This window comes from Numida meleagris, chromosome 1 (assembly GCF_002078875.1).
Source record: "Numida meleagris isolate 19003 breed g44 Domestic line chromosome 1, NumMel1.0, whole genome shotgun sequence".
NCBI classification, from domain to species: domain Eukaryota; kingdom Metazoa; phylum Chordata; class Aves; order Galliformes; family Numididae; genus Numida; species Numida meleagris.
In genome coordinates, this window is record NC_034409.1 from 54,653,890 (window position 1) to 54,679,422 (window position 25,533).

Consider the following 25,533-nt stretch of genomic DNA (forward strand, 5'->3'; position numbering starts at 1 on the left):
TTATGATGGTCAAACAATGTAAAACATCAAGATGTGAGCAAGGAGCTGTGTGGGAGACCACACAGCACATCTGGAGCAGCTGGATGCAGAGCTGCAGCAGTGCCTGTTTGCCCCCATGCAAAAGAAGGGTGCAGTTTCCTTAGGATGGGTTGTTGTACTGAGGTCCCCAGTCCTGCAGCTTCATTTGTGAAGATGTGAGAGCCCTTCCTCATTGCTCTGGCAGTGTGATTATACTCTAAAGTTAAAAAAATAAATCTGTAATCCCTCAAGAATATGCATTACTTCACATGTTATGCAGAATAGGTCTGGTAGTGCCCATCTCTGGGCTGACTGATCTGTTGATCAGCAGGCTGCTGCTGCCCTAACAGCATTCCTGTAACATTCTCAAACTGGGCAGAGTTTCCCATTTGCTGCCCCAGTGATGCATAGAGAGACAGGCTGCTGTTAACCAGGCTTTTTGCGCCTCTTGAAGAAATGAATTGGATGAAGAGAGTGGAAGGAGCAGCCACCCACTGAGAGTCAGGCTACCACCAAGATGCCATTTAGCACCAATATGAAGGATGATCAGGCACGTGAGGCTTTTGAGGTGTAGATTTAAATCCCCTTTGCCAATGGCCCTGCTCCAGAGGATCTCTAATCCAGTGGGGCTGAGCTTTGCCCCTGCAATCCTGCTTTCTCCCCTGGGTTTCACTGCCCATAAACTTCCCATTAGTCCCCTTAATGTGAGGCAAAAGTCTTCATGCTAGCACTTGTTGCATCTGTTTTCATAAGACAAGGGACTGACTGGTTCCACAGGGCATTCAGGAATAAAATACTTTCAGTAGCCACAAAGATTTTCCATTAGCTTTATGTTTCTTTTCCTTTCAAAACTTGGGACTATATAGCCTATACATGCTGCTTGCCACTGCTCCTTTTTATTGCAAATCTTCATTTTTCTCCTTTAAACTTGGTGCCAGATTCTGCCCATGTAAACCCAATCCTCTGGCTCTGCCCTCAGACTGCCCAGTAGAGCAGAGCGATGGATTGGTGCCAGCCCTGGCACCACCTCCAAAGTTGGGCCCTGAGCTTCAGTATGGGTGTCTTTAACTTAGGGACTCACCTTTCAGCTGAAGAGAGGGCAATGCTGGAACCTCTGGGGGAAACTGCATCAGTCAATGAGGGGACAGGTATCCAAGGAAGACAGTGGGGACTTGAACCTTTCCTATCACACCCTGGGTGCGATTATTATGGAGCTTCTTCTGCCACGGCCTCTTTGAGAAGCCTGTGTAAGGTTGACAGTTCAAAATCATTTTACCCGTTCTGGCACTGGTTTTCAGGAATGCAAAACTTAAGAAATGGAAAATTGCTTTTGGTGGAATTCAATGCAAAGTTAGGTCCAGCAAAGCCAAATCCCAACAGTAAAAGGGGCAGAGACAGATGTATGCTTCTTGCTGACTGCATCATAGGACAGCTAAGGCTATTTTCCTTCTGGTCTGCCTCCAGACCACTAAATATTCATCGCTTTGGTTGACTCTGATGCCCCACAATGCGCCTGGTATTTTGCACACTCTCATTTCCTACCCGGTTTTATTGATGCAGCCTGGGTTATCAACTGCAAGCTACTTCTCTGGGGAAAAGTAGGCTGACTGGCCAACTCACAAGAAAGAAAAGGAATGCCCTATGTGCATGACTCCTCTGCCTCCAGTCTTTGCGCAGTTAGCAAGCAGCACCAATGAACAACTGGAGGATGCAGCCCTTCCCAGCCTGAATGGTGGTGGCTGAGGGAGCACAATGCCTGTGAAGGGAACAGGGCAATCCCTAACACCAATGATGGGCTGTGCACTGGGGAAAAACATCTCTGCTACAGAGCAGGTGTCAGGTGAGGGCACTGAGGGCCCAGCTGCCCCAGTTTTCTCTGAAAATCAGAGAAACTGCACCTGCAGAAAAATCAGAACAAAGCAGGAAAAGATACCAGCTATGGATGTTGTTATCTTGCACTTGTGTTTTAAGAGGAAAAAATAAAAATTTCCTGTGACTTACACTGGCGTAAATTAATATTATTTCTATCAAAGTCAGTGGGGTTACACCAGCATAAGCACAGAGAGCAACGAGGTCTGACAAAGAACAAAGCCCCTGGATGAAATCCATTGCTGGTGTACGCAAATGCATTCTGCAGACCTCAAAGGCGCCCTGCCTGTTTGTACCCATGGTGAATTTGGTTCATTTTCCCCAGAGGCCTTTTTCCATTTTAAATATAGCACGCACGCAGATGGCTGGGGCTACAGTGGGCTGCACGGCTTTGTATTACAGCAGGCAGCTTGACGTCGGCTTGAGCACAGTGACGCGCTCTGCCATGATTGCATTTGGAGCTATCAGAGAGCAATATTTCAGCTCCTTGTCACCTGCAGCTTTGGGATGGTTTGCAGGCCCTCAGGCATCAAGACAAGCATAAAAGGATGTTTAATATTGACAGGATTTCTTGTGTGGCCATTTAAGCAATACGATCACACACGTGTACACGCATACGTACATGGAGGTATTATTGTTTGTGTATATGCTCATATATATGTTCTCTGCTGCTGGCTATACCGTGGACGTACACATGCACATACCCATGCAGTTTTTATTGATTACAACAATCCCTTGGAAATTAGACACTGCTGTGTATTTTGACTCAGTTTATCTCCTTTCCCTCAGGGTCAATGTAGCCTTCTTTTGAACAGTGCTGCATACCCACTGCTCCCATCAAATGCTGTGGCAGTCACGCAAAGTCTCCTCTTCTGAAAATCCCATTTAGCTCTCATGAGCTTGCTTGCGATGGTCTGATGCTGTTTCTTGTAGCTTCAAGTGAATATATGCATGTTAGACTTCTGCAGTATCTTGCAATGTTGAAGGATGTGTCCCACCAGAGCACCTCTGGCAGCTGCTGATCTTGAAATGCGACTCTGTAAAGCTTCACTTCGGACTGAAAAGGCTGCTTTGAGCTTTACCTGTCATGCAAAAATGAGTGCTTTTGACAGCATCTCTCTGTCATCAGGAATGCTGGGTCTTCCTCTCCGTTCCCAAACGTGCACCCACGATACCAACACATAAGCATTCAGGTTTGGTTGGTTTCTTCATGACTGCTTTGAGTGCAGTGTGCCTAATACTGTCCTCACCCACACTCTGTCTGGCTTCAGTGATGCTAAGCCCAATTTACACCCAGCTTTGCATGCCAAAAATTATAGTTTCAGCTAGAAATACCATAAAGTAATTGAAAAGCGTTGCTGGGAAGCACTGCTGGATGCTTCCGTTTTGCAGACGCATTTTTCTACGGCCACTGGGTGGTGCTACAGAAAGGGCTGCTCCCCTTTCTAAAGCAAAGCGGGTTTCTCTCTCAGCGAACGCCATCCGGAGATCGCGTTAGATAAAGCGGTGGCGAGATAAAGCGAAGCACCCTTCTTTCTTTCCCTTCTCCCATACAAATATTGCCTTTGCAATGGCCAAGTTGAAATTTTAGAAATCCAGCTATCTCATTTCTCCATTAAATGCTGTTTTAAATCATTTCTCTCTGTCAGGCATTTGATCTACCCATTGCCAGCGAGGCTGAAAATTGCACCCTATGAGAACTTGCCCATCTGAACATGAACATGTTCCATGCCATTTGCTTGCTTTCCTCAATGATCCAGCACCAGTGGTTGTTTTTCTTTGGCAGCATTGCTCATACGAAGCAACTGTTCAAATTGCAAATGCAAAAAGTGCTCTCAGAGCAGAGGATGCACCTTTGCTTGGTACAAAGGACATTAGGAAATTCTACTTTTCTGAAAGAGTGGTCAGGCACTGGAATGGGCTGCCCAGGAAGGTGGTTGAGTCACCGTCCCTGGAGGTGTTCAAGAAACATTTAGATATAGTGTTGAGAGACATGGTTTAGTGGGGTTATTGGTGGTAGGTGGATAGTTGGACTGGATGATCTTGTAGGTCTTTTCCAACCTAGCTAATTCTATGATTCTATGATTCTATGAAAGTCAGCAAGAGATGGTCACCAACACCCTCTGCTCCCTGGGAAATCCCAGCACACCCTGTGGGTACCAGCTGGCACCAGGGGATGAAAGGTAAAAACCCTCCTTTGCATCAAGCAAGGGCAGGAAGTTGATGAAAGGCCCTGAGGCAGTGAGTTCTGAAGCTTTGTATCCAGGTCCTAAGGGGAAAAGCCTACAGCAAGGCTGACGCATCTGCCCACACTGGGAAGGGAGCAGAAGCAGGAAGAATTCAACTGGCATCGTGCTGGTGGGGAATGAAAATCCATCATTTCCAGAGGTTTTGCAGAAGCATCTGTTGATATCAAGCAGTCAAACTGGTGTATGAAATCTTTGTAGGCTTCAGTGCAAGAAAAGCCTCCTGTGCATGGAGCCCTCACAGAGATCAGTGCAAGCTGAGGCAAAGTGAGAAGGATCTGGCCTCGCTAAAGCAATGGGAAGTATGCAGAGGTCACGTTGCTCCTCTTATTAAAATTGGATGCTTTTTTCATCTTGGTAACAGACCTTTAAGAATGTTCTTTAGAAATAAGTGTCCTATTCCATTAAAAATAAATCTGTTTCTTTCTTATAACACAATTAATGTCAGCAAAGCATTCTGCAGATCCAAGGAGATTTATTTTTGTATAATTCTTGGGAGGCAGGAAAGAGTATTCCAGTTCTGCAGGAGAGATAAGGAGACACAAGCTTAAGAGTGTTTTTAGGCACTGGGCCAGGTTTTCTGATTCACCATGGCTGATGGAGGACAGAGAGGAATCTCTCCAAGTCTCTATAGACATGTTGGGGAAGGTAGCTCTTCCCTTCTATCAGCTTTAGCTAAAACATCATGTACTTTGCACTGATATGGAAGAGCTAATGTCATCCATATGTTGCTTTGATTCTTCCTGTAGGATTCTTCCTGTAGGTCTCTTAAGACTTGTGTTGTCTTAGAATCATAGAATCATAGAATCATTAAGGCTGGAAAAAAACACTAAGATCACCTAGTCCAGCTGCCAGCCCATCCCCACCATGCCCACTGAACCATGCCCCTCAGTGCCACATCCACATGGATCTGGAACACCTCTAGGGATGGTGACTCCACCTCTTCCCTGGGCAGCCTGTTCCAATGCATCACCACTCTTTCAGAGAAGAATTTTTTCCTTATACCCAACCTGAGCCAAACTGTGGCCGTTACCTCTCGTCTTGGGGTTGTTCACTGTGACTGTCAGCGCCCTTGGTGATGGGTTGGAGAAGGGTGGAGGCGACTGCTGTGTGGACCAGCTAGCATCATATAAAAGCAGCTGGCATCACAGCAGAGCAAGCACAGCTCTTCCCCACTCTGAGTGCCCAGCCCAGCCCTGTTCCTGCCCTGCTGTCGGTTCAGTGGCAGGGATGGTGCTGGAGTCACTGCTGCTGTCCTCCTGGGTACCAACACACAGAGGGTGGCATCCCCTCTTCGCCATGGGGTTTTTGACATTTGCTATTCCCTTTATACTGCCTTATAAGCACTAAGGATGCACAGGGAGCAATGAAACCTTCCCCCTCGCAATTCCCTAGTCAGCATAATGAAATTTTCATGCATAATGAGTCTTTGATCATGCTTGTCACTTAGCCAATTTGCTACTGATTTAAAGAGCTCTCTCTACCAGAAAATAGGCATAAAGGATATGATTTTAAAAAGATCTAATGGAAGATTACATTAGATCCTTGGGATCTATGCATTTAACCGTGCTCTGTACTTTGCTGCCCCAGATTTCTGGGTATGTCCTTTCCTGTGGAAATCATGTTGTATCACTGGTACACATCCTAAAGTTGTAATATTATGTTTTCATCATTGTAATTGCTTACCATAAAATGATTAGGCTCCCATTGATGGTTTTTATTATTTGACCTAATTTTATTTACAAGTCATAGACAACACTGCTCTCCAAAGCCAGGAAGCGGCTGCAGACAAATGAAAAGTAAACAAAATAAAACCAAAGGAAGCTGGCAGCCCCCGCACTGAGTATATTTTCTAATTTAGTGTTGTCTCGGCTTTGACAAAAGAATTATCAGTGAAGAAAAAAATGCAGACAGATTTACAGCTACGAAAGGGAGCCATGATGCAGGCCCAGTGCTGAATTCCAGGATTTCACTGGGAATTTTGAGGAATGAAAGGAGAGGGAGGTGGTTTCTCTGAGTTCCTGGCGTGGAGATAGATGGTGGTGAGCAGAGCAGTTCTGTGCTGCTATCTGAAACACCGCAAGGAGGAGGAAAGGAAGGGGAAGGCACACATATTAACAGGAAAGTGATCTGTGTTATCAACTGAATACAACAGATGCTGTTCTTTCCGAAGGTATGGTGTACATCCACTATAACGCAGCAGACGATATGTTTTAGGTGCTGTAGGGCTGATTTTCAGCAGCATTTGGTGTCATTATCCCAGTCTTTGGGAAAGCTTGTTTGGATGAGTGCATCCAAAGGTACTATCATCCATAAAGTGATTGATGCTACGTTTAGCATAACATCTTATGTTTAAGCTTCATCGATCTACAATACGTATATATTTGAGAGAGAGAAAAAAAAATCTATATATATTTTACTCCCTACGTTATTAGAATAGCCTTACCCTTATATTTCCAAGAAAACTGGTTATGCACCTAAGAGCTGCGTGAAAAGATCTACAATCCAGACACAGACCCACAGACCTCAACATCAAAACAAACGTCTTGTGCAAAACATGCATTTGGTTTTCCTCATCGCAGGCACAGAGCAACGAACACCACACAAAAGCCACATCTGAAGCTAAAATGCCGCTCCTCATAGGATCTGCCAGGTGGCGATCAGACTGGGCAGGAAATCCCAAAGTCCTGGAGGGATGTATCTGCCCCATCTCATCCATGAGTCATCCAGGACGAAGAGGTCAAAATGGCAAAAGTTCATGGCTCTCCATTATGTACCCGTACAAATGTCTCTGGGTGAAGGCTCCCATGGCGTGGGCTGGGGACCGGTTGCAGGATGCCCCCAAGTTGGGGAGTGCCTCGGTTGCATTTTGCTTACTGCTTCCCCCTTCACCGCTTCAGCTGCCTCGTGGCCGCACGCCTCCACCCTTTTCCGCCACAACCCACAGGCACCGCTGAGGTCTGAGCTTGGGGTTGCAGTGCCAACAAGCAAGGCTGAGATGGTTTACTCACTTCACCGCCTTCTCTACTGCGTGGGGGAAGTTGGTGACAAAGGCATTGTGAAACGGTGGTGGGGGACAACTGGTTGCGGTGATGCTTTTGGAGAATCCGTGTGCCGTAAGAGATGCTGATGTCGTCCTATGTGTGAGATCAGGCTGTGGGCACCATGACCCCAGCTGAGGTCCAGCAGTGCACACGTGGCCTGATGTGCTGATGGTTGAGGTGATGCAGCCAGCTTATTTCTCAAAAAATCGGCAAAAAAAAAAAACAGCTGTGGCGGAAGGGAGGCAACCGAGGGCAAGGAAGGGAAGTGATGAGAGGAGGGCAGCATGCTGTTGAGTGACTTAGTGACTTTTGTCACTTCTTTTTTTGCACTTTGCATTGGTGCAAGAGAGCAGCCCCAGCCCACCTTCCTGCCTGTGGTGCTGAAAGCTGTAATGCTGGGCTTCCTTATTACAGCCTGCTGATGTGGGTAGACTTTAATGCTGAAAGGATTTATGTTCAGGGGCAGAAGGGAAGACTTTATCATTTATTTAATAAAAGTTATATATAAATAACACGATAAACTCTTATACCATCACAGAGCTTTACTGGAGGAGTACCTAAGCCGAATGAGAAACATGAAAGCAACAGAAGAAAGAAATGCATGTGCTTAACTCCTCTGGAAATCCTGTATGCTGCAATAGGAGAAACACTGGGCCTCAGCACCTACATTTTAGTTTTCTTGCTGGTGAAGTTTGGGTACCTTCTCCCCACTGGTCAGCCACACTGACTGCCCTACCATAGGCACTGTGAGGGCTTCAGGAATCGTGCATAATTACTGAGTATGGAAAAGCAGATGTGAAACGGATTAAAATTCTGTATGTATGTGACATAAGCATGAGGGCACATACATGCATATGTAAATATGTAAATGAATTTCAGACCTGGAGATGTAAATCCAGCTGGTGGTTGGTATCCTCTGTGCCTCACATCCACTAGCAGAAAAAAATAATGAGTGTGAAGGAAAAAATGATAACATAGTCATTGCCTAAATTCTCGGTTCAATCCATTGAAGAAAGGTCAAGGCTTCTAAACGGAATTTTAGGAGATGCTTCATGGACACATAACTGCCTGGTTGAGCTACACCTCAAAAGGCTACTCCTTGTCAAGGTAAAGATTTACAGGGATCACTACAGAGAAAATGAGCGTTACAGCCTTAATCCTGAACTTGCGTGACTCCTGTAAGTTCCATAAAGCACGCAACTGAGGGCTGGATGTGATCTGGCAGGGCAGATAATACGCAGATACCTGCTGCAGGAAGCAGATGGATGCCAGCCACTTCTCCTTCTGCAGGATAATCCCTATCACTGAGTGGAGCACATTAGCATGCTTTCACTTCATCCGGCCAAAAAGCTCCCTATCAGTCTGAGCTCATAGAGAGGAGAAAGTTCAGTTGAGAGCATGTCCTCTGGATTTGCCTGCCAGCATCTTCCAAATATTTGCAGTTACGCAGTCTTTAGATTTGCAGGCTGAACAGTGCTGAGGACCTTTACTTGGTCCAGCAAGCTGCACTTTGCTTGAGAAAATTAAATGACAAGGGTGTCTCTATGTCAGATACCAAATAAATTGTGCTGCTTGAAAGTTCACGGCAAAAATTAATCCTAAAAACATACTGAATTTTATGATAAACTTACACTGCTGACATGTTGCCATCTTAAGATTTTTCTCCAATTCACATTGACTTAAGGGAGATAAGCCCACTGAAATCAATGGTTTTATTGTTATTATTGTGATTATTGATATAGTTCAGATTTGGTACAACATATCCTCCAATACTATTTTGCAAATTAAAGCCTAATCCTATTTCCTTTGAAGCTGGTTAGCAGACATCTACTGGTTTCAATGGGAGGATAATTCCTCCTTGTGAATAAGGAAAAGCATTTACATAAAATAACAATGTTAGAAATGAAGAATCCCCTGGTGGTGTCTGCAAACTCAGAGCGCTGAAATCCTCACCAACTGTTCAGTGCAGAAGCAAGGAAACACTGCATTTCTTACAGTGATAAGGAACAATTAGAATGATACAAAATACCTAAAAAAGTCATATTTAAGACAGTCCACCTCCATTCTAACATTGCCTCACCTTTCTTCTGTGGTTTTTACTTCTTGGTATTCTACTACACATTGGAAAGGGCACTGCTCGACTATTTGCTCTAGTGATTTTTATTCCTGTAGTGACAATACAGATTGCAAAGCTGACAATAAGCTACAATAGAAAAAGAAATATTTCCACGTATCAGCGATACACTTCGTCTTACGTGCACTTCTCTATTTCTCATTATTTTCCATTCCCATTGTTATTCTGTGCGAGCACAGAAAGACTCCTGTGCCCAGTTTTAATTTATATACTTAATTTGCTTAATGCCCTCTGGCTTCACATTTAAGAGTGTGGAGATTTGAAAGAAACCATAGCATTTGCATGCTACAGAGTACTTGTGCTTATTCCATTATAAAAATGGCATTTTTCCTTTTGGAGCCTCTGCTACTTTATTACGCCTTACATCAATCACAGTACATTGCAATGATTCAGGACAGACTTCCTCGTGGAATTGGTGCTGCACGGCTCCAGGTAGTTAAAAGAGAATAATCTCAGCAATATTAACAACGCTCAGGCGTGCAACATACTGAAACGTATTTTCATCTCTGGGATTATCCAAGAGCAGCACAGGACCTGCACGCAGGCTATACTGAGCTCAGCCTGGAGGGAGCTCCCAGGCCAACCCCAGCCAGACACTGTCCCCTCCTGCCCTGGGGGGGCACCCAGGGCACAGCCAGCTGCCTCGGGTGCTGCAGGACTGGGTGCACAAAAGAGCCGGGCACTTGCTGTGGTCATCCTGACAGACTGCCACACCCTTGGCACTTGGCGAGATTGAGACTTGGATTTAATCTATTTAAGTGAAGTTGTGTTGAGGTGAACATGTGCCAAGACAGTTTGTCACTCTTCATGGCAGACAAGGGCACCATTCTGTGCTGCCAGCTCTCTGACAAAATTTCATCCTTTCCACAACTAAAGGAAGGGGCTCCAGGAGGACACAGCTCTTTTTCTGTACAGTAACAGAGAAGCAGGCTTGTCTTGCCCTTTCTGCTTCAGACCAGCCAGTTTGCAGTGCAGTCTGTGAGGGATGCTGCATTTCAGGCTCTGGGGCTCAAGCCTATACCTGTCTCCCAACAATCAAGAACCAAGTGTGGGAGGGATGACAAAGGTACTGGCAGGCATTATGGCATTACAGGAGTACTGATGGATGGCAAGCTGGACATGTGCCCTTGCAGCCCAGAAAGCCAACTGTGTCCTGGGCTGCATCAAGGGAAGCGCGGCCAGCAGGGAGAGGGAGGTGATCCTGCCCCTCTGCTCTGCGCTGGTGAGACCTCACCTGGAGCAGCCTGAGAGAGTCTCTAAAGGGGGGCTAATAAGAAAGAAGGGGACAGACTCTTTAGCATGGTCTGCTGTGATAAGACAAGGGGAAATGGTTTCAAACTAAAAGAGGGGAAATTTAGACTGATGGCAAGGAAGTCTTTTACAGTAAGTGCAGTGATGCATTGGCACAGGTTGCCCAGACAGGTGATGGATGCTCCATCCCTGGAGACATCCAAGGTCAGGCTGGAGGGACTCCGAGCACCCTGGTCTAGCTGTGGGTGTTCCTGTTCTTTGCAGGGGGGTTGGATTATTTAGTCTTTAAGGGTCCCTTCCAACTCAAACAATTCTGTGATTCCATGATTTCAGGGTTTCCAAAGGTTGATGTGAAAGCCCACTCAGCTTGAGACCGTGACTCTGCACTGCCTGAATGGGGACCACAGCAGTACCGGGGCACAGCAGGCTCCATATAGCAAACAGCCTTGGCACGGGCTGAAAATGCGGGCCCTGCCAGGCAGGGGCTGGGCGTGCCCGTGTTTGCGCGTTACATGGAAACCCTACAGGAAACCCTCGCCCGTTCGGCTACTGGGGAAAATTAAAGTATTTTTTGGAAAAAAAAAAATACACTTTCCAGACCTAAATTTGGCACAGCTTTGCCTGGGCCTCTCCACACAGCCCGTGGCCGCACACCCGCTCCGCAGGTGCCCTGGCCCCACCGCGGAGCACCCGCACGACCGCGGCCCCGCGATCGCATCCCGCAGCCCATAGCGCGGGGGGCACGCCGCTCTCTCCCCGCCCTCTCTCCGCCGAGGGGGCGGTGCGGCCGGGCCGGGCGGGGCGGAGGGGCCGGCGGGGAAGGGGAGGGGATGTCGGGGCGCCGCCGCCCCGCCCCGCCGCGCCCCATGGTGCCGGCGCGGGCGCGGGGCTGAGGCAGAGGCTGCGAGGCCGGCGGGGCGCTCACACCAGCGGCCGCCGCCGCCGGGCATGGAGGGCGCCGAGGCGGCCGCCCGCGGCAGCAACAGCCCCGCGCAGCCCCGCTGCTCCTCCTGCGGCTCCGAGCCGGCCGGCGGCGGCGGCGAGGCGGCAGCAGCGGCCATGGAGGAGCCGCTCGGGGAGGCTGCGTCCCCGGGGGTAGCGGCGGCGGCGGCGGCGGCGGGGCCGAGGAAGCAGCAGGGGGTGAAGAGGCATCACCACAAGCACAACCTGAAGCATCGCTACGAGCTGCAGGAGACCTTGGGCAAAGGCACCTACGGCAAAGTCAAGCGGGCCATCGAGCGGTTCTCCGGCAGAGTGGTGAGTGAGCGAGGCGGGCGGAGGGGCTGCCCCGGGGTTCCGCCGCCTTCTGTTCCTCGCAGCGCGGGTCGGCTCCGCGGGGCTCCGCGCAGCGCCGTCCTACGCGGGAACTCCCCTGTTATTTTCGGGGGGGGGGGGTGGTAGCTCATCGGTGCGTTTAAAAATGATGTTATTGGAAAAAAGAGGGTGGCTTGCTGTGCTTGTTTGGCTCTGACACGCCGGTCACCCGTGGATAGTTATTCTTTCCCAGCTGGAAACCTGTCACGTTCCCTGGCCAGCCGACACCGCTTACAAAGCGCTGTCAGAATGGCAGGCATCGCTTCTGCAGCTGCAAACGCCGTCATTCGGTCGTACTTTTGTGACCTGAACGTTGCTGACACCTAAAAAAAACCCGCAGCCCCATTGGCTTCCCCGATCCGTGTCGCTGCTCGGCTGCGCCGGTGCTCGAGCCCCGCGCTGTCCTGCCCGAACTCGGCGTGTCCCCGCCGGTACCGTGCTCCGGCGGAGCGCACAAGTGCGGCTGGAGAAACGCACGCAGTAGTCAGAGTTCTTGTCATTTTCGGTCTCGGAGAACCGGCGAGCGAGAAGCAGGCACTGGCTGCCCGGAGAAATGGATGCTTTTCCAAAGAGGTCTTAGCCCAGCTCTTCATGTGAAGAAGACTAATCGAGTTTTCACCAGGCTTCATCTAAAAGCGAGGCATCTCCCCAGTGACACGACAGGTTTTGTTTCATTTATCTTCCCGTTTCGCTTGTCTGCGAGCTCAGCACGCACCCAGAGGCAGAGGCAACTGTAAAACAGCAAAGGAAATTGTAGATGCGATGGCTTTAATAAGAGACATTTACTTTGCAACCAAATATCTTTGTGCCGACAGTGAAACTGAGGTTTCAGCCAAGCTGTGGAGTCAGATCATGTATGCTTTCAGTTTATTAGCTCATTTGGAGGCTGGCTGAAGAGAAACCAGAGATGGACATCTCTGCACATGCTCACTCCAAGTGTAGGGTTTTTTAAGTTTGCTGTTCTGGCCGTTTCACAATTTCAGGCTAACAAAAGTTCCAGGGCTATATAATTTGTATTATTTACTATTATTTTGTAAGTAGATAATTTTGGAGTTACATACACGATGCGGTAAATAAGAGAATACATTGAAGATGACGTTTGAAAACTCTTGGGCAATAAAAAAGAGAAAAAGTGGACTGTACTGTAAATGAGATTTATTTTTGGGAAGGGCTTCCCTGGGGAAAGGATGTAGCATGGATGCGTATCCACGTTAACAGCACACCTGGTCTTTCTGCTGCTTGTGTCTGTGAAACGCTTCTGTTCTACCAGCAGCTCGGGATGCGCAGTAATATGACTGGAGCTGAATTTATATGGTTGATGCCATCTCGAGATGGAGAGTGAAAATCAAAATACCTGTGTGATCTCAAGTGCAGTAGAATTGTTACATGGGCTCTAGCAGCTGGTATGTAGAAGCTAAACAAATCCTTGCAGGGGTGTTAGTTTTATACTGCGGTAACATAAACCTCGGCGTGTGGCACTTCATAATTATTAACTAGTCTAGAGGCAAGTTGTGGTGTAACGTGAGTGTTTGAACTTAACATCTGTGAGCATATGTAAAATACCCACATTTTGTCTGCATACGGGATACAAGTGAGCTGCCAGGAATCCAGCTCAAGTGAATGGAAGGTGCACTTCTTGCTTTCTGATGGTCTCCTCAGCTGGCCGGTGACTCTCGTTGTGGGGATAACTGCTCAGAGAGGCACAGTGCTTCCTTCCAGTTCCCCCTTTCTCTTCCAATTCCTCTCCCATGTCCTTATCACAACCAGCATGTGCAGCAGGCTGAACAGTTGGACTGGATGCGGCCAAGCGTCCAGCAGGGGATGCAGGAGAGAGCCGGCGCTGTTCCTGGCACCGCTTCCCGTGCAAATTGTCTGACAACCAGCAGCCAGGTAGCCAAGTCCCAAGGTCGCTCCGGTCCGTCTGTTTGCTTCCTATTCTGCTGCTGGTTTAGCTGATCATCTTTTCTTTACACAGCGGTTAGCAGGTATTTGAGGCTGTATGGTAACAGATTGCAAGGCTGGACCTTGGAAGTCACACTGCGTCCCCAGCCAGCTGTCCTCACTGGGCTTGTCTCCTATTTGGCCTTTCCGCTTCTCCTGTCCTTTAGCAATCTCTTTCATTCTGTGGCATTTCATGAAGATATTCGTGTGATTAGCTAGGCTTTTAATGTGAAATACAAACATTGGATTTGTTGTCATCCATATGGCAACAATAAGCAGCTCATGAGTGAAGCAGAAATTGGCAAGTTTGAGTTAATGAAGTAAAAACAAGGTGTAAAGACACTCAGTCTGAGGTGCGTACATCTCTAGTCTCCTGCCCTAGCAGGGTTTCTGTTGACTAGAATGAAAGCAGTATTTGGCACTTGCTAACAGGCTACAGGTTTATTCAGGTTGCTGTAGTTTCCTTGTCTTTCCTCTTAGCTCAGTGAAATGTGATCGTAAGGTTTCCTGCCATAAAGCTCCAGGGTAGCTTGTGTGATGCGTGTAGTTTGTTATTGGAAACAACTTAGGTGAATTTGTGTATGGGTTACCACAGTGACTGCAGGCAGTGCTTCGTGCTGCACGGAGCCATTAAATAACGCCCGCTGCGTGACGTATGGGCTGCCTAATTTTCCCAGCAAGATTTCCTTCATTAGTACTGTCTCAGCATACACAGTGTAACTTAAGATATTTTAAATTAATGCACCTGTTAGTGAGTGTAAGGATGAAGAGATGATATCGTGGGCCTGTGAAGTAACACTCACGTTGACGTTTCTGTGGGTGTTTTCTCCACTTGTCATCTTGCACATGTTAGAGCAAAGAACTGAGCTTTTGTTCGTGTTATATAGTCAGTATGTGTTAGCCAAGAAATCCCCAGCTACACTTATGTCAGCGTTTGATAAGCTGTGCGCTGACCACCTCCGGCCTGGCCTATGTGTGGTGCCTGGGGAAGGCCGAGGCGCTGCGTCCTCAGCGGCTGGATGGTTCCTTGCAGTGTGGGGAGGTGTTTGTTCCCCTGGCTAGACCTGCAGCTCTCATGCATTGCTCGTTGTTCCTTACACCCCGGTGTGAAGGGTTCCCTGCCTTTTCTGCTGGGTGCCTCCTGTCCACAGGCCTGATTTTCCCCTTTGCAAGAGACAGGAGCTTTCCTCCCTCTCTTCCCGCTTGGGGAGCAGCTGCAGGGGCCTCGTCTCTCTCTTCTGCTCAGCCAAGACCTCTTTTCTTCCTCCTCGCCAGCAGGTGGAGGAAGCAGTATTCTTCTCCAGCCTTCCTCCAGCACGCCAGTTATGTGGGGAATTGATGACAGGCTGCACTTGGCATGAAGAGCAGGCGTGCGGCGCATACTTGTGCAGGCGGGTTCCCGTTAGTTACGTGTGCTGTTTCTTTCTCAAAGAAGTGCAGGTAGAAGGATGCTGCCAAATTGTACTGGTTTCCAAATTAAAAGCTTGTAAAAACCCTAAATTTTAGATCAACAGAAATAGGTTCAGTTGCAGCGCAAGTGAACATCTTTGCTTTGAAACAGCTGTGCTCCGTGGAGATTGTGGAGAGTCACGCAGGCTTTTGAAACCCCAAAACAAGAGCAGATTACATAAAAGGAAGACCTCTGCTTTACTGCTTGTATTCCTCTGTATTACTGCAAAAACAAAACATGAGCAACAATGACAGCCCTGCCATGTCAGTAATTAAGAACATGTATGCTGCACAGCCATCTGTGTGTTGGCAGTGTGGCTTTTAAGTGTGCTGTATACAAAGGTAGAATTGTGCTTATGGGTCACCAGGGCTGGTGAAAGCATTTGTCCCAGTTCTCTTTCCTGCTTTGCAGATAACTGTGAGGAGGACAGAGGCTGTCTGCTGCCCCAAGGCAGCCCAGCCAGGACCCTGGGCCGGGTTAGACATCAGTGCTCCGGTTCAGTGGCTCCTCACTGACTGCCTGGACGCATTCCCTTTGTTTTCTCAGCAAATCTTCCATACAAGGAGCTAAAAGGATTTGGGCATCTTTCAAGAACTGGACTTTTCCAGTTGATAAAGCGCCTATGTTAACATCAAGCATTCCACAAACAGAAAATGCGAGTATTTCCTTCTTTGCTCCTATGCAAATGAATTATCATGCTGTCTTTATCATGACATGATGTACTTCCATTTTATCCTGAGCACTCCTGCTTCATTCAGCACCTGGGTCACTACTTCACGCTGATTTTTATCTTGATCCTTCAATGCTCATCCTCTGCAGAATCATGTCCAGATCTGAGGCAGAACTGTTTATTTTTTTTTTGAGATTCTTTGTTGTTCTTATTAAGATATCTTCCTTTATTGCAGACACTGGTGGAAGTATCTACACAACACTGCTGCGATGTGAAGTGCTCGTACAGTACTTTGCACAGCAGGATCCTGATTCATGCATGTGGCTTCTACAGCTATGATAATACACTTGGATAATAGTAACAATGGCTTGTATCACTACTCCGTTTTATCCATGAGAAAGAAAAACTTACAGATTAAAGCCAAAACCATCAGAAGTATCAGCTAGCCTTGAGTGCACAGCCTAACACCTGATTTTTTCCAGCCATATGGAGTATGTGACATCGGGGCTCAGCAGATGACAGCCTCCTCCTGCAGAGTTGCATCGCGCCTTCTTTCTGGGCTGCCCCAAACTTTTGTCCCAGTGTGACATTCAGCGTCAGCCTCCACTCCCGACCCTTTTGCACTCGCTTGCTGCTGCCTCTCACTTTGTTCTGCATGCCAGCGTCATGACCCGTGCTGAGAGCGCGGCCGTGCTCACTGCTCTGGAGCTGGGAGCTGCCAGCGGGATGCGTGCAGCCTGCTGCAGGCACTGCTCCAGCCACTCTGCACCCGCTGCCGGGGGGGTCCTTGCAAAACCTGGTGCCAGAACCTCACGGTTTTCTGCTTTTTTGAAGGTGTGCAAAATGTCTGCTGCTAGGGACTCAGAATGTGACCGAATCTGGACGTGGTTTCATGGTGCTGAATGCACGCTAGTGAAACCCGGGTAAACAACAACAAAAAAAAAAGAAAAGAAATTGCACCAAAGCATGGAAATTATAGATCTGGAATGAATGCAAGTTGGAAAGAGTATATAGGCATTAAAAAGGCTTGCAAATGATTTTGTTGTTAATTTACTTGTTCCACCCTTAGTTATTATCTATGTTCTGAGAATGATTAAAAAGGAAAAACAAAACCCAAAAACCCACCAAATTTAATCTACTGTGATTTACTGTGGATGCTGTAGACTTCTCACAATAGGACTTACCACCTAGTTGTATTAAGTGACTGCAGTCTTTACATAAACACTTGTGTAACTGAAATGTCAAAGACAACTTGAACATGAAGGGCTGCAAAGGGAAACAACTGATTACAGTGTGCAGGCTGTGGAAGGCTCCTCCAGCCCTTGCTGCAGAAGCAGATTTGTTCAGAGGAGTTGAGTGAGAAGTCTGACCAACCAATAAGGGATCAATGTTACTTTGTCAAATCTGTTACTAAATTAAAGAACAGCATGTTCTTTGGGCATCCAGTAACATTCCTTGGAAGATTTTGGGCTGTCTTACAGGTGAATGAATTACCAAGCTACAAGAAACTGTTGCTGCTTTTTCTTCTAATTTTTTTTTTTCCTTCTTGTTAGGTTGCACAACTTTGGGCAGGTCAGTTAACTTTCCTGTGCCACTGTCTCCCATTGCGGAGGGATGCTACTCAAGTTAACTGCTGGGTCGCATTTTGGCCTACTGTGATCTACTGAACGTGAAATTCACGGCAGAATTTGAATCCCTGTTTATAATGCAGCCTTCAGCTCAAAACACTGTAAAATGCCTAAGCATTATTGCAGATGATTTCAAGGCACCATATGCTGCAGTATGGAAATGGCTTGTACAAAGTCTTTCATTAGATATGGATAAAATATACTGCGTTTTTTGGTGGCATGTGTTTTAAAAATTACTATTATTTTTTAAGAACCACAATGTGGATTTGCCATGTGGAGACAATTATTGTATATATTGTAGTTTGGGGTCATACATGTTGAATAAAACCGTGTGGAATGCAGAGTTCTTGCGAGCAATTGTTTATTCTTTGCAGAACTGTAATCGTAGTTAGTCTGTGTTTTGTCTGGTAAATAAATAACTAGAGAGAAATTCCTTTGCTGGCCAGCGGAATCAGGAGGGGGCATGTGGTGGCCACAGCAGTGCCAAGGAAAAAAACTGTTGTAGGTATATCAGTCTTGAGCACAGAGAGATCAATGTGTGTAAAGCCATACTGATCCCAGTGCAGAGCCTATGGGGCAGAATTCCATCACCCATATGCCAGGGATTGGCTGTAACTATGGCTTTGATGCAGGCACCTCCCTGGCTCAGGTCTCAGCCTTCTGGACTGTGCTTAGGTACCCCTCTGTCTGCATGAACCAGGATGCTGATGCCAAACCTTCTTCTTTCTTCAGAGCTGTGTTCCACACGGGAGGACACTGATGTTCAGTTTACTGTTGTCTTCTATGCTCTATCTTTGCAAAGTGAAACTGAACACGTATGTTTTCTGCTGCAGCACCATTCAGTCCCCTGAAGAAGTGCCTTGGGGCTCGGGGTGGAATGGAAACTCCTGACACGTGCAGTGGTTGAGGCTGCTGCCATTGCCCAGCTCTAACGTACAGTTTCCTTAGAATCACTGAGATTGGAAAAGACCTCTAAGATCATCTAGTCCGACCACCAGCCCATCCCCCGCATCCCACTAACCACGTCCCTCAGTGCCACACCTCCGCATTTTTGAACACCTCCAGGGACAGTGATTCCACCACCTCCCTGGGTGGATTGGTGTGGGGATCTCCAGCCTGGAGAGTATTGGTCTTCTCTCTTGCTTGCCTCCTCCCTAAGGCAGGATTTGTCCCTGAATTGCCCGGGCATACACCGGACATTTTATAGAAAGTACTCCTGTTATTAGCCCTGGTGGCTCAGTGTACTTGGCATAGCTGGTATGTCAGAAGAAACCTCTTGGATGAAAAAGTCTCTTACTAAATATGCAAATGATATTTGTCAGTGTTTCCCTCAAGTATCTTCCAACAGATGTGGGTACCATGTGTGTTCACTTAATAAACTAAACTCGAAATAATTTCCACTTTGCTAGCTATATGGGGAATAGTTGGGGGGTGGGGAGCGAACTACAAAGCAAGGTAAAACTGCATATGTGTGCTGTTATATTTGATGACCAATTCATTAAAGCCATAAGTGTATCCAGGCTTTCAATAGTGTTCTCCTGCTGTTGCTTCCTGTACTCCCTGGCTACAAAATCAGTCTCTATGGCTCTCATTTGTCTTACCCACATGAAAGACTTTGAGCATCTGCAAGCTATGATTTGAGAAGTATCTGCTTTTAAACAGAATGTATTTATCACCATGTCTTCACAGGCAACGTGGTACATTGTATAAATTAGAGGATCCTAGACCTTTGAACACTAGGGGGCTGGGTGAGATATTCCATGAGCCGACGGTGTCTGGCCATCCTGATCAAACATCCTGGACCCACACCAAAAATGCCAGATGTTCCCTAGATGTGGGGGCCCTCCTGTAACCTTTGCTGCGTGCTGCAGTGGAGGATGCATGGAGGGAGTGAGATCGTAGCCATCCATTGCTCTGACGCTGTTTTAATGTTCTCATATATTCTGTATTTTGAACTGAACACCACCAACCAACCCTGTCAAAGGAATACATATTATTAAAATTTGGAGTGTCTTAGCTCTCCCAAGGCAGGTGGGATTAGCTACTAGCTTTGGTGGTTTGCAAGACATCAGCCCTTAAAACTGTCACTAGTCCGCGGCTGGAGGCAGGCTCTGGATCTTGCTCAAGTGTGATTTTTGTCAGGCTCTGTTCTTGCAGACGGTGGAATATAATAAAATATTTTAATGGGTGTTTCCTTTCATTTTATCAAAAAAAAAGAAACAAAAGCCAGCAGCACAGCAGCCATGGGAAGAGTGGTTGGCATGGCTGGTGTATTCAGAATAGTTCTGGCCGGCTGTATGTGCATGCAAATTCATTTCAATTCCTTCAGTGCTGCAGAACCCACTCCAGCGGCTCCTAGCAGCGAAGCCAGAAACTTCACTCAGAAGACAGCACAGGTTGCTCTGGTTAACGTGCAACCACTGTAACCATGTGTCTCAGGGTACCCACCTCCCTTGTTCCATTTCCAGCTCATGTCAGCTGCGCTGGTAACACAGTCCTTTCCTTGTCCTCCTCTTCTCACTGCTCTCACGATCCTCCCCTTCATTCCAGCTGCTCTCGCCATCCCTCTGTAGTCCACTCTGTCCCCACTGCCTGTGGTAAGCCTGAGATACCCTGCTAAACCCAGAACCTCTCGGCTGCCCTGGCCCTGCTGCTGGCATATGGGACGACTTAAGCAGAAACGCTGGAGGAGCCAAATGTCTTTGTTCTGAGGTCTGGCTGCTTGAGGGGCTTGCAATTATGCTAATGTCTCGCTGTGTCAGAGAGCTGAGTCAGCATGTTTGGGTTTCAGCACTACTGCCTTGGAATAAAGACAGTAGTTAAGGGATATTAGACTTTAAAAAAAATAAAATAGAAATTCGTTGTTCCTCTGAAAAGATACCATTGCAACCTTGGAGACTAAATTTAGCTGCTCGTGAACAGATCAGAAAGATCTGGGCCCTGCTGTAGATGGAAATCACAAAGCCTCCATGCCACGTTTCCTGTACACAAAAAGACATCTCTTACAATTTCTTATCTCTGCAAGACCCCTAAATGATAACTCCCTTTATTTGAGAGGGAGGCGGTATTTAGAAAGTGAGTGTGAGTGTTGCTTGTGGTATTGATCACAAGAGTTAGCAATGAGGGCTGGGTAAAGATACCTCCTCGAACCTTCTGATACTAAACAAATTTTCTGTTTTTTTCTAAAAAAGAAGAACGTTTGGCATAGGAAACAGCATTTTGTTGTCATCGGTACAGAAAGATTCAATCTTTTGCACATGTTTAAGAGGAAAATATGACATGTCATTTGTTGGAAATCAGCTCATGAGTTTGGATTGCCACATCTTTGCTAATTTTTGCCATTGTGCACTGCACAGACCAAACCTGGTCACTGCTGCTGGGGTGTTTAGCTGAGGCTGGGGCAGCATATAGCTACCCAAGTGGATCAGCACATCAAAAACGAGTGTTTGGTGGGAGAGTGCAGCAGGGTGCAGCTTCTCAGCTGTTGAATGCTCCAACACTGCACAGCCTGGAGTATGGGAGAGTTGCACAAAAGTGCCTGCATTAATGCCTGCTGGAAGGCAATGCTGCTGAGCAAACGAGTACTTAGCATTCATTAATAAGCAGGACACTTAGGCTGATGTCTGTACTTGACACTTGACTTGTGATACTTACTCCTAGCTAGATTTTTGGGGGAGCTTAGCTGGACTTCTTACCATTTTTAATAGTTCATTTGGCTTTGCTACCGATAAATTTGGCTTGGGCTTAGCTGACCTACATAGGGATACAGTTGAGAGGCAGCCATATTGCCCTCTCATTTTCAGCCAGATCTCTCTCCATGAGTCATGCAGTGTCCTTTATGCTGACTTTTCCTTTGATACGGTTGACCTTTCTGTCATCTCTGTTTGTTGCAGGGCTTTTGCCTGTCACTCATCACCCTCCTGTCAAAGCACCTCACAAACTGCTGTAGCCTCACAGTTATTCTGTTTAGTATATAGAGTCACTCTCATTTTTTTCCAGAAAGGAAATGGGGCAGTATTTGCCTTTCAGTGTTGTACCAGTTTATGGGGCCGAGTGGAGGACTTGGTGGGCCAGCCTAGTAGTGCAAGCCATGCCCTGCGGGTGCAGTTCTGCCAAGCACAGGCAGTGCTTCCTTTCCTCAGGTGTTGGGGTGATACAAAGAAGTATAGCATGATACTTTGAGCACCAAAGGCATGAAGTGGTTTTCCTAAGGTGCCCAGCAGGTCTCTGGCAGACCCATGGAAAGAACCGAGGTGCACCGCAGCTTCAGTGCTTGGCTGGGCCTGGCCTTTACTTCTGTACCCCCCTCATTTGGGAGGTGGTTCGTAAACAAAGGCCCTCATCATGGCTGCAGTCATGCTGGGGGAGAATGGTGCCACTTTTCCAAAGCCTGCCAACCACTGGGTCTTGGTGCTTGGTCACTGCTGGGTGCTGCAGCAAGTCCTTCAGGCTCGGGAGTAGGAAGGGCCTTTGGCTGCAGTGTTTACATCTGGGCCAGGGACCAGTCCTCTTTTTCACCAGCAGTCTTTCTGCATGTAGGTTGCGAGTTTTCAGCCCAGTGAAGCGACTGTATTCTCCCAGTTCATCCGGTTTGGCATCTCCTGTGAAAATGCGGTCTAATAGGACCCAAGAAATGCTCCATTGTGGGTTGCATATAGCTTGTGAGGAATTTGTTGGGGAAAGGAATTTCATTCTATACTTTAGCCTCCTTCTAGCCTTTCTCAGAGGTAAAGAAAACTCTGCAGCGATGAATGTAACTGGTTATCATTATTGGATATAGTTACTCACTCACTTTGAGCGTAAAACAAAAAATCACATCCCCTGTGATGTCCGTGGGTGTAGTGCTGCTCTCAGTTACATTAACACTGTTGTAAATCGAAGAGTAGAATTTGGCCCTTTGTTTCAATTGAAATATTTGTTTAACACAGGCAAGGGCTAAACAATACACTTGAAAGCAATTTGTGTTATTGTCTGTAGAGCAGAGCTTGTATTTTATGAACTGGCTGATCATAAAGACAGCAATAAATCATGTAAAGCATTCTCATTTGCTTTTTCTTTCTTTTTTCTTTTTGCAGATGGGGCTTGTAGAGTAGTGTTGCAGTCAAATGTCTGCTCCAGGATATTTGAGTTGAACTGTGTGAGTCCATTAAACAAATGTAATGGCTTTTTGGAAAGAAGTGCTGCGTGTTTGAAACCAAATGTTTTACATAGAGAACATCTGGGAAGTGCTGGGTGTTTGTATGTAGAGCGCATCAGACAGCAGCCTTGGTGAGCTCAGCTGGGAAGCTGCCTGGGATGTAGTTGTAGGATATGACAGTTCAGTTGTTGTAGGGTATAATTCCTATGAAGTATTGCCATAAACCGAATGTTTGGCACAAACAGCTCTATCTTTGTTTTACTGCACACCCAAGTTATTCTTCTTATCTGCCCAGCAAAACTCTAAATGATGTTTAAACAACGCAGTAAATGTTGGCACCTCTGAGCTGCGGCGTGCACATTAGAGCAAGCTGGAGCAAGCAGTTAAGTGTGAAGGGGGAGTTCAGCTTGCTCTGCTTTCAGTGAAGCGCTATCGATCCCTGCCACGGATGGTGCAGTGCGAGTGAGTGATGAATGCAGCCTGTGCAGATGGTGTGGAGGGCTGAGTTGGAAATGATCAGTGTCACGGTGCTGTTGCATGTCGTTCCTTTGGGGAACGGGGAAATGCAAAACCAGTAAATCCACGTGATTAGCCCAGTGTTAGGGTTTGATGGGACTACTGGAAGAACTTGAACCTGGTTAAATTAATAAGCCTGCTTTTATATTGCGACATCAGAAGTGCTATATTTCCAGGAAATGTAGGAAATGTAGAAAAAAAGTTTTATTTGGTAGTCTGTTCTTATTATTATTTCTGCAATTTAGCTGAGGAATGCGTGGCTCAAATGAGATGAAAGTTGTGATTTCCAGAGTAGCAATGCAGCTTCCCCTTTCAGGATTGTTTAAGCAAAAAATTAAACAAAGTGGGTTAGGCAGTCTCTTGCTCCAGTCCCTTGTGGGCAGCAATTCGCGTTGTGCAGCACCGCTTTAATAGTTCTGCTCGGTACGACATGATTTGTGGGATTTGCTGCGATGAGATTCTGGACCGAGCAGCATGAGAGGGAATTGGTTCTCACTCGGAGGAAGGTGGTACATCCAAGTCTGTGTGAAGGTCTCTGGCAGGGCGAAGTGGGAAGCCTGTGCTGCTGCTGCTGCATTACCTAACAACTTCGCTTTTGGCACTGGGACTCCAGAAATCTGAGTGCTGACTCTCCTTCGTTCGACCGACCCCAGCTGAAGTGCAGGCCAAGGAAGGTGTCTGTGTGTGTTGAAGAAGGGGGCAACAGTCCTGGAGATCACACAGCCCAGGGGAGCTGACTGCCAAAAGCTTTCCATCTTTTTCTTTAAAAAGAAACACAAAACAGTTTGCTGCTTCTCCCCTCCAAGTTAACTCTCCCTAGAACTGCTTATAAAAACTGCCTGTAGTTTTGCACTCCTCTTGTAGCAAGCTAGAACTGTGCTTTTAAGGCTGTAAAATTGCATGGTAGCCAGCCACTGCGCTGTAGGAAAGTGTAATTCATTCCTCCCCAGCATGTCTATTCCAAGCCTGACTGGCTGTGGGGAGCAGGAGTGTTCCTGTTCCTGTGTTATTCTCTCCGCTGAGCCATTAGGGTGGCCCTGGAAATTTACTTTCAATAAATAAAAGAGAACAACAGGAGGTTCCTCTACCTTCAGAGGTATAAATATTTCTTAGAAATCAGAGACGGATGGAGAAGAAAGTCCTTTCCTCCCTCTGTAGCAATTCCACCACTCTCTGTCATAAATTCTAGGAGGGTCCCTTCCAAAAAGGGACCATTAAATAGGTAACATCCAACCTGGCCAATGCAGTACTGAAGCAGTGCTTTTACAAAAATAAATTTAATACTGCAACGTGATCTGCAAGTCCTGGAGCAAAATAACCTGGGTGAGGCTTGATACACACAGCTGCCAATCTTTTTGTTTTTCGAGAGTATTTTTCCAGATAGGATGTGGGTCGCTGGCTCACTAGATTCCCACCAAGAAGTGCTGTTTTATATTTTAGTCAATCTTTGACAACTTAGAAAATTATCATAGGTATAGGTGCTTCTGTGTGGATAGTCATTAGGAAAAATGAGACATTAGGACTGTGTCATTAGGAAAAATTTCTTCTCAGAAAGAGCGGTGCTGCACTGGCACAGGTTGCCCAGGGAGGTGGTGAAGTCACTGTCCCTGGAGGTGTTCCAGAACCGTGTGGATGTGTCACTGAGGGACATGGTCAGTGGTATGGTGGAGATGAGTTGGTGGTTGGACTATGTGATCTTAGTGGTTTCTTCCAACCTTAATGATTCTGTGATTCTATGAATAACCCTTCTGACTGCTTACGCCCCACCATGTACTTTCTGTGATACAGCCTCAGTGGCCCACCATCCACATGCATCCTGCTCATTAACGTTAATCCAAAGCCTAAACTCTTCTAAAGCCTCCTCATGCATAAAAATTCTGCCAAGTTAATTAGGAGTTTGAGGTGGTCAGGCCCTATGGTATTGGGTTTTGATTAGCTCTGTGTGATCTGAAGGACATTTATTGAAGGAGGAATCTTCTCAGGTTTTTCAGGTTCTGTTCTATGTCTCATGGTGCAGTAACTTTCTTTATCCTTTCAGTGATCTTGTAGCCTTCTCTGAAGCACTGCAGAACCGGGAGAGCGAAATTAAAGGATTTGCACAAAGCCAGGTGACATAGCATTTGTGACGGAAGGGACGTTGTAAAGATGTGCAAAGCTCTTAGCAGTTCTGAACCCACAGACTCCTCAGGGAAAGAGAGAATAAGCTGAGTTACATTTGTTTACCCACAGCTTCCTCCAGCAGGGCTTACCAGAGAATGAAAATTCACTGTCAGATGGGTCCTTGGAAAAAACTTGATGTAAGAAAGTGTTTAGAC

The 25,533-nt window shown here is 46.8% G+C and overlaps 1 protein-coding gene and 1 long non-coding RNA gene across 2 annotated transcripts in view; both read left to right on the forward strand.

Moving 5' to 3' along the window:
* NUAK1 (NUAK family kinase 1) overlaps window positions 11,477-25,533 on the forward strand; it is a 47,729-nt gene continuing 33,672 nt past the window's right edge. Inside the window, exon 1 of the mRNA XM_021386850.1 lies at window positions 11,477-11,819. Coding sequence (XP_021242525.1) covers window positions 11,511-11,819 — 309 coding nt within the window. The 5' untranslated portion in view covers window positions 11,477-11,510. The remainder of the gene's footprint in view (window positions 11,820-25,533) is intronic.
* On the forward strand, window positions 11,827-16,975 carry LOC110393702. Its single transcript, XR_002435128.1, has 2 exons — window positions 11,827-13,766; window positions 16,173-16,975. It is a non-coding gene; the product is annotated as an uncharacterized LOC110393702 (long non-coding RNA).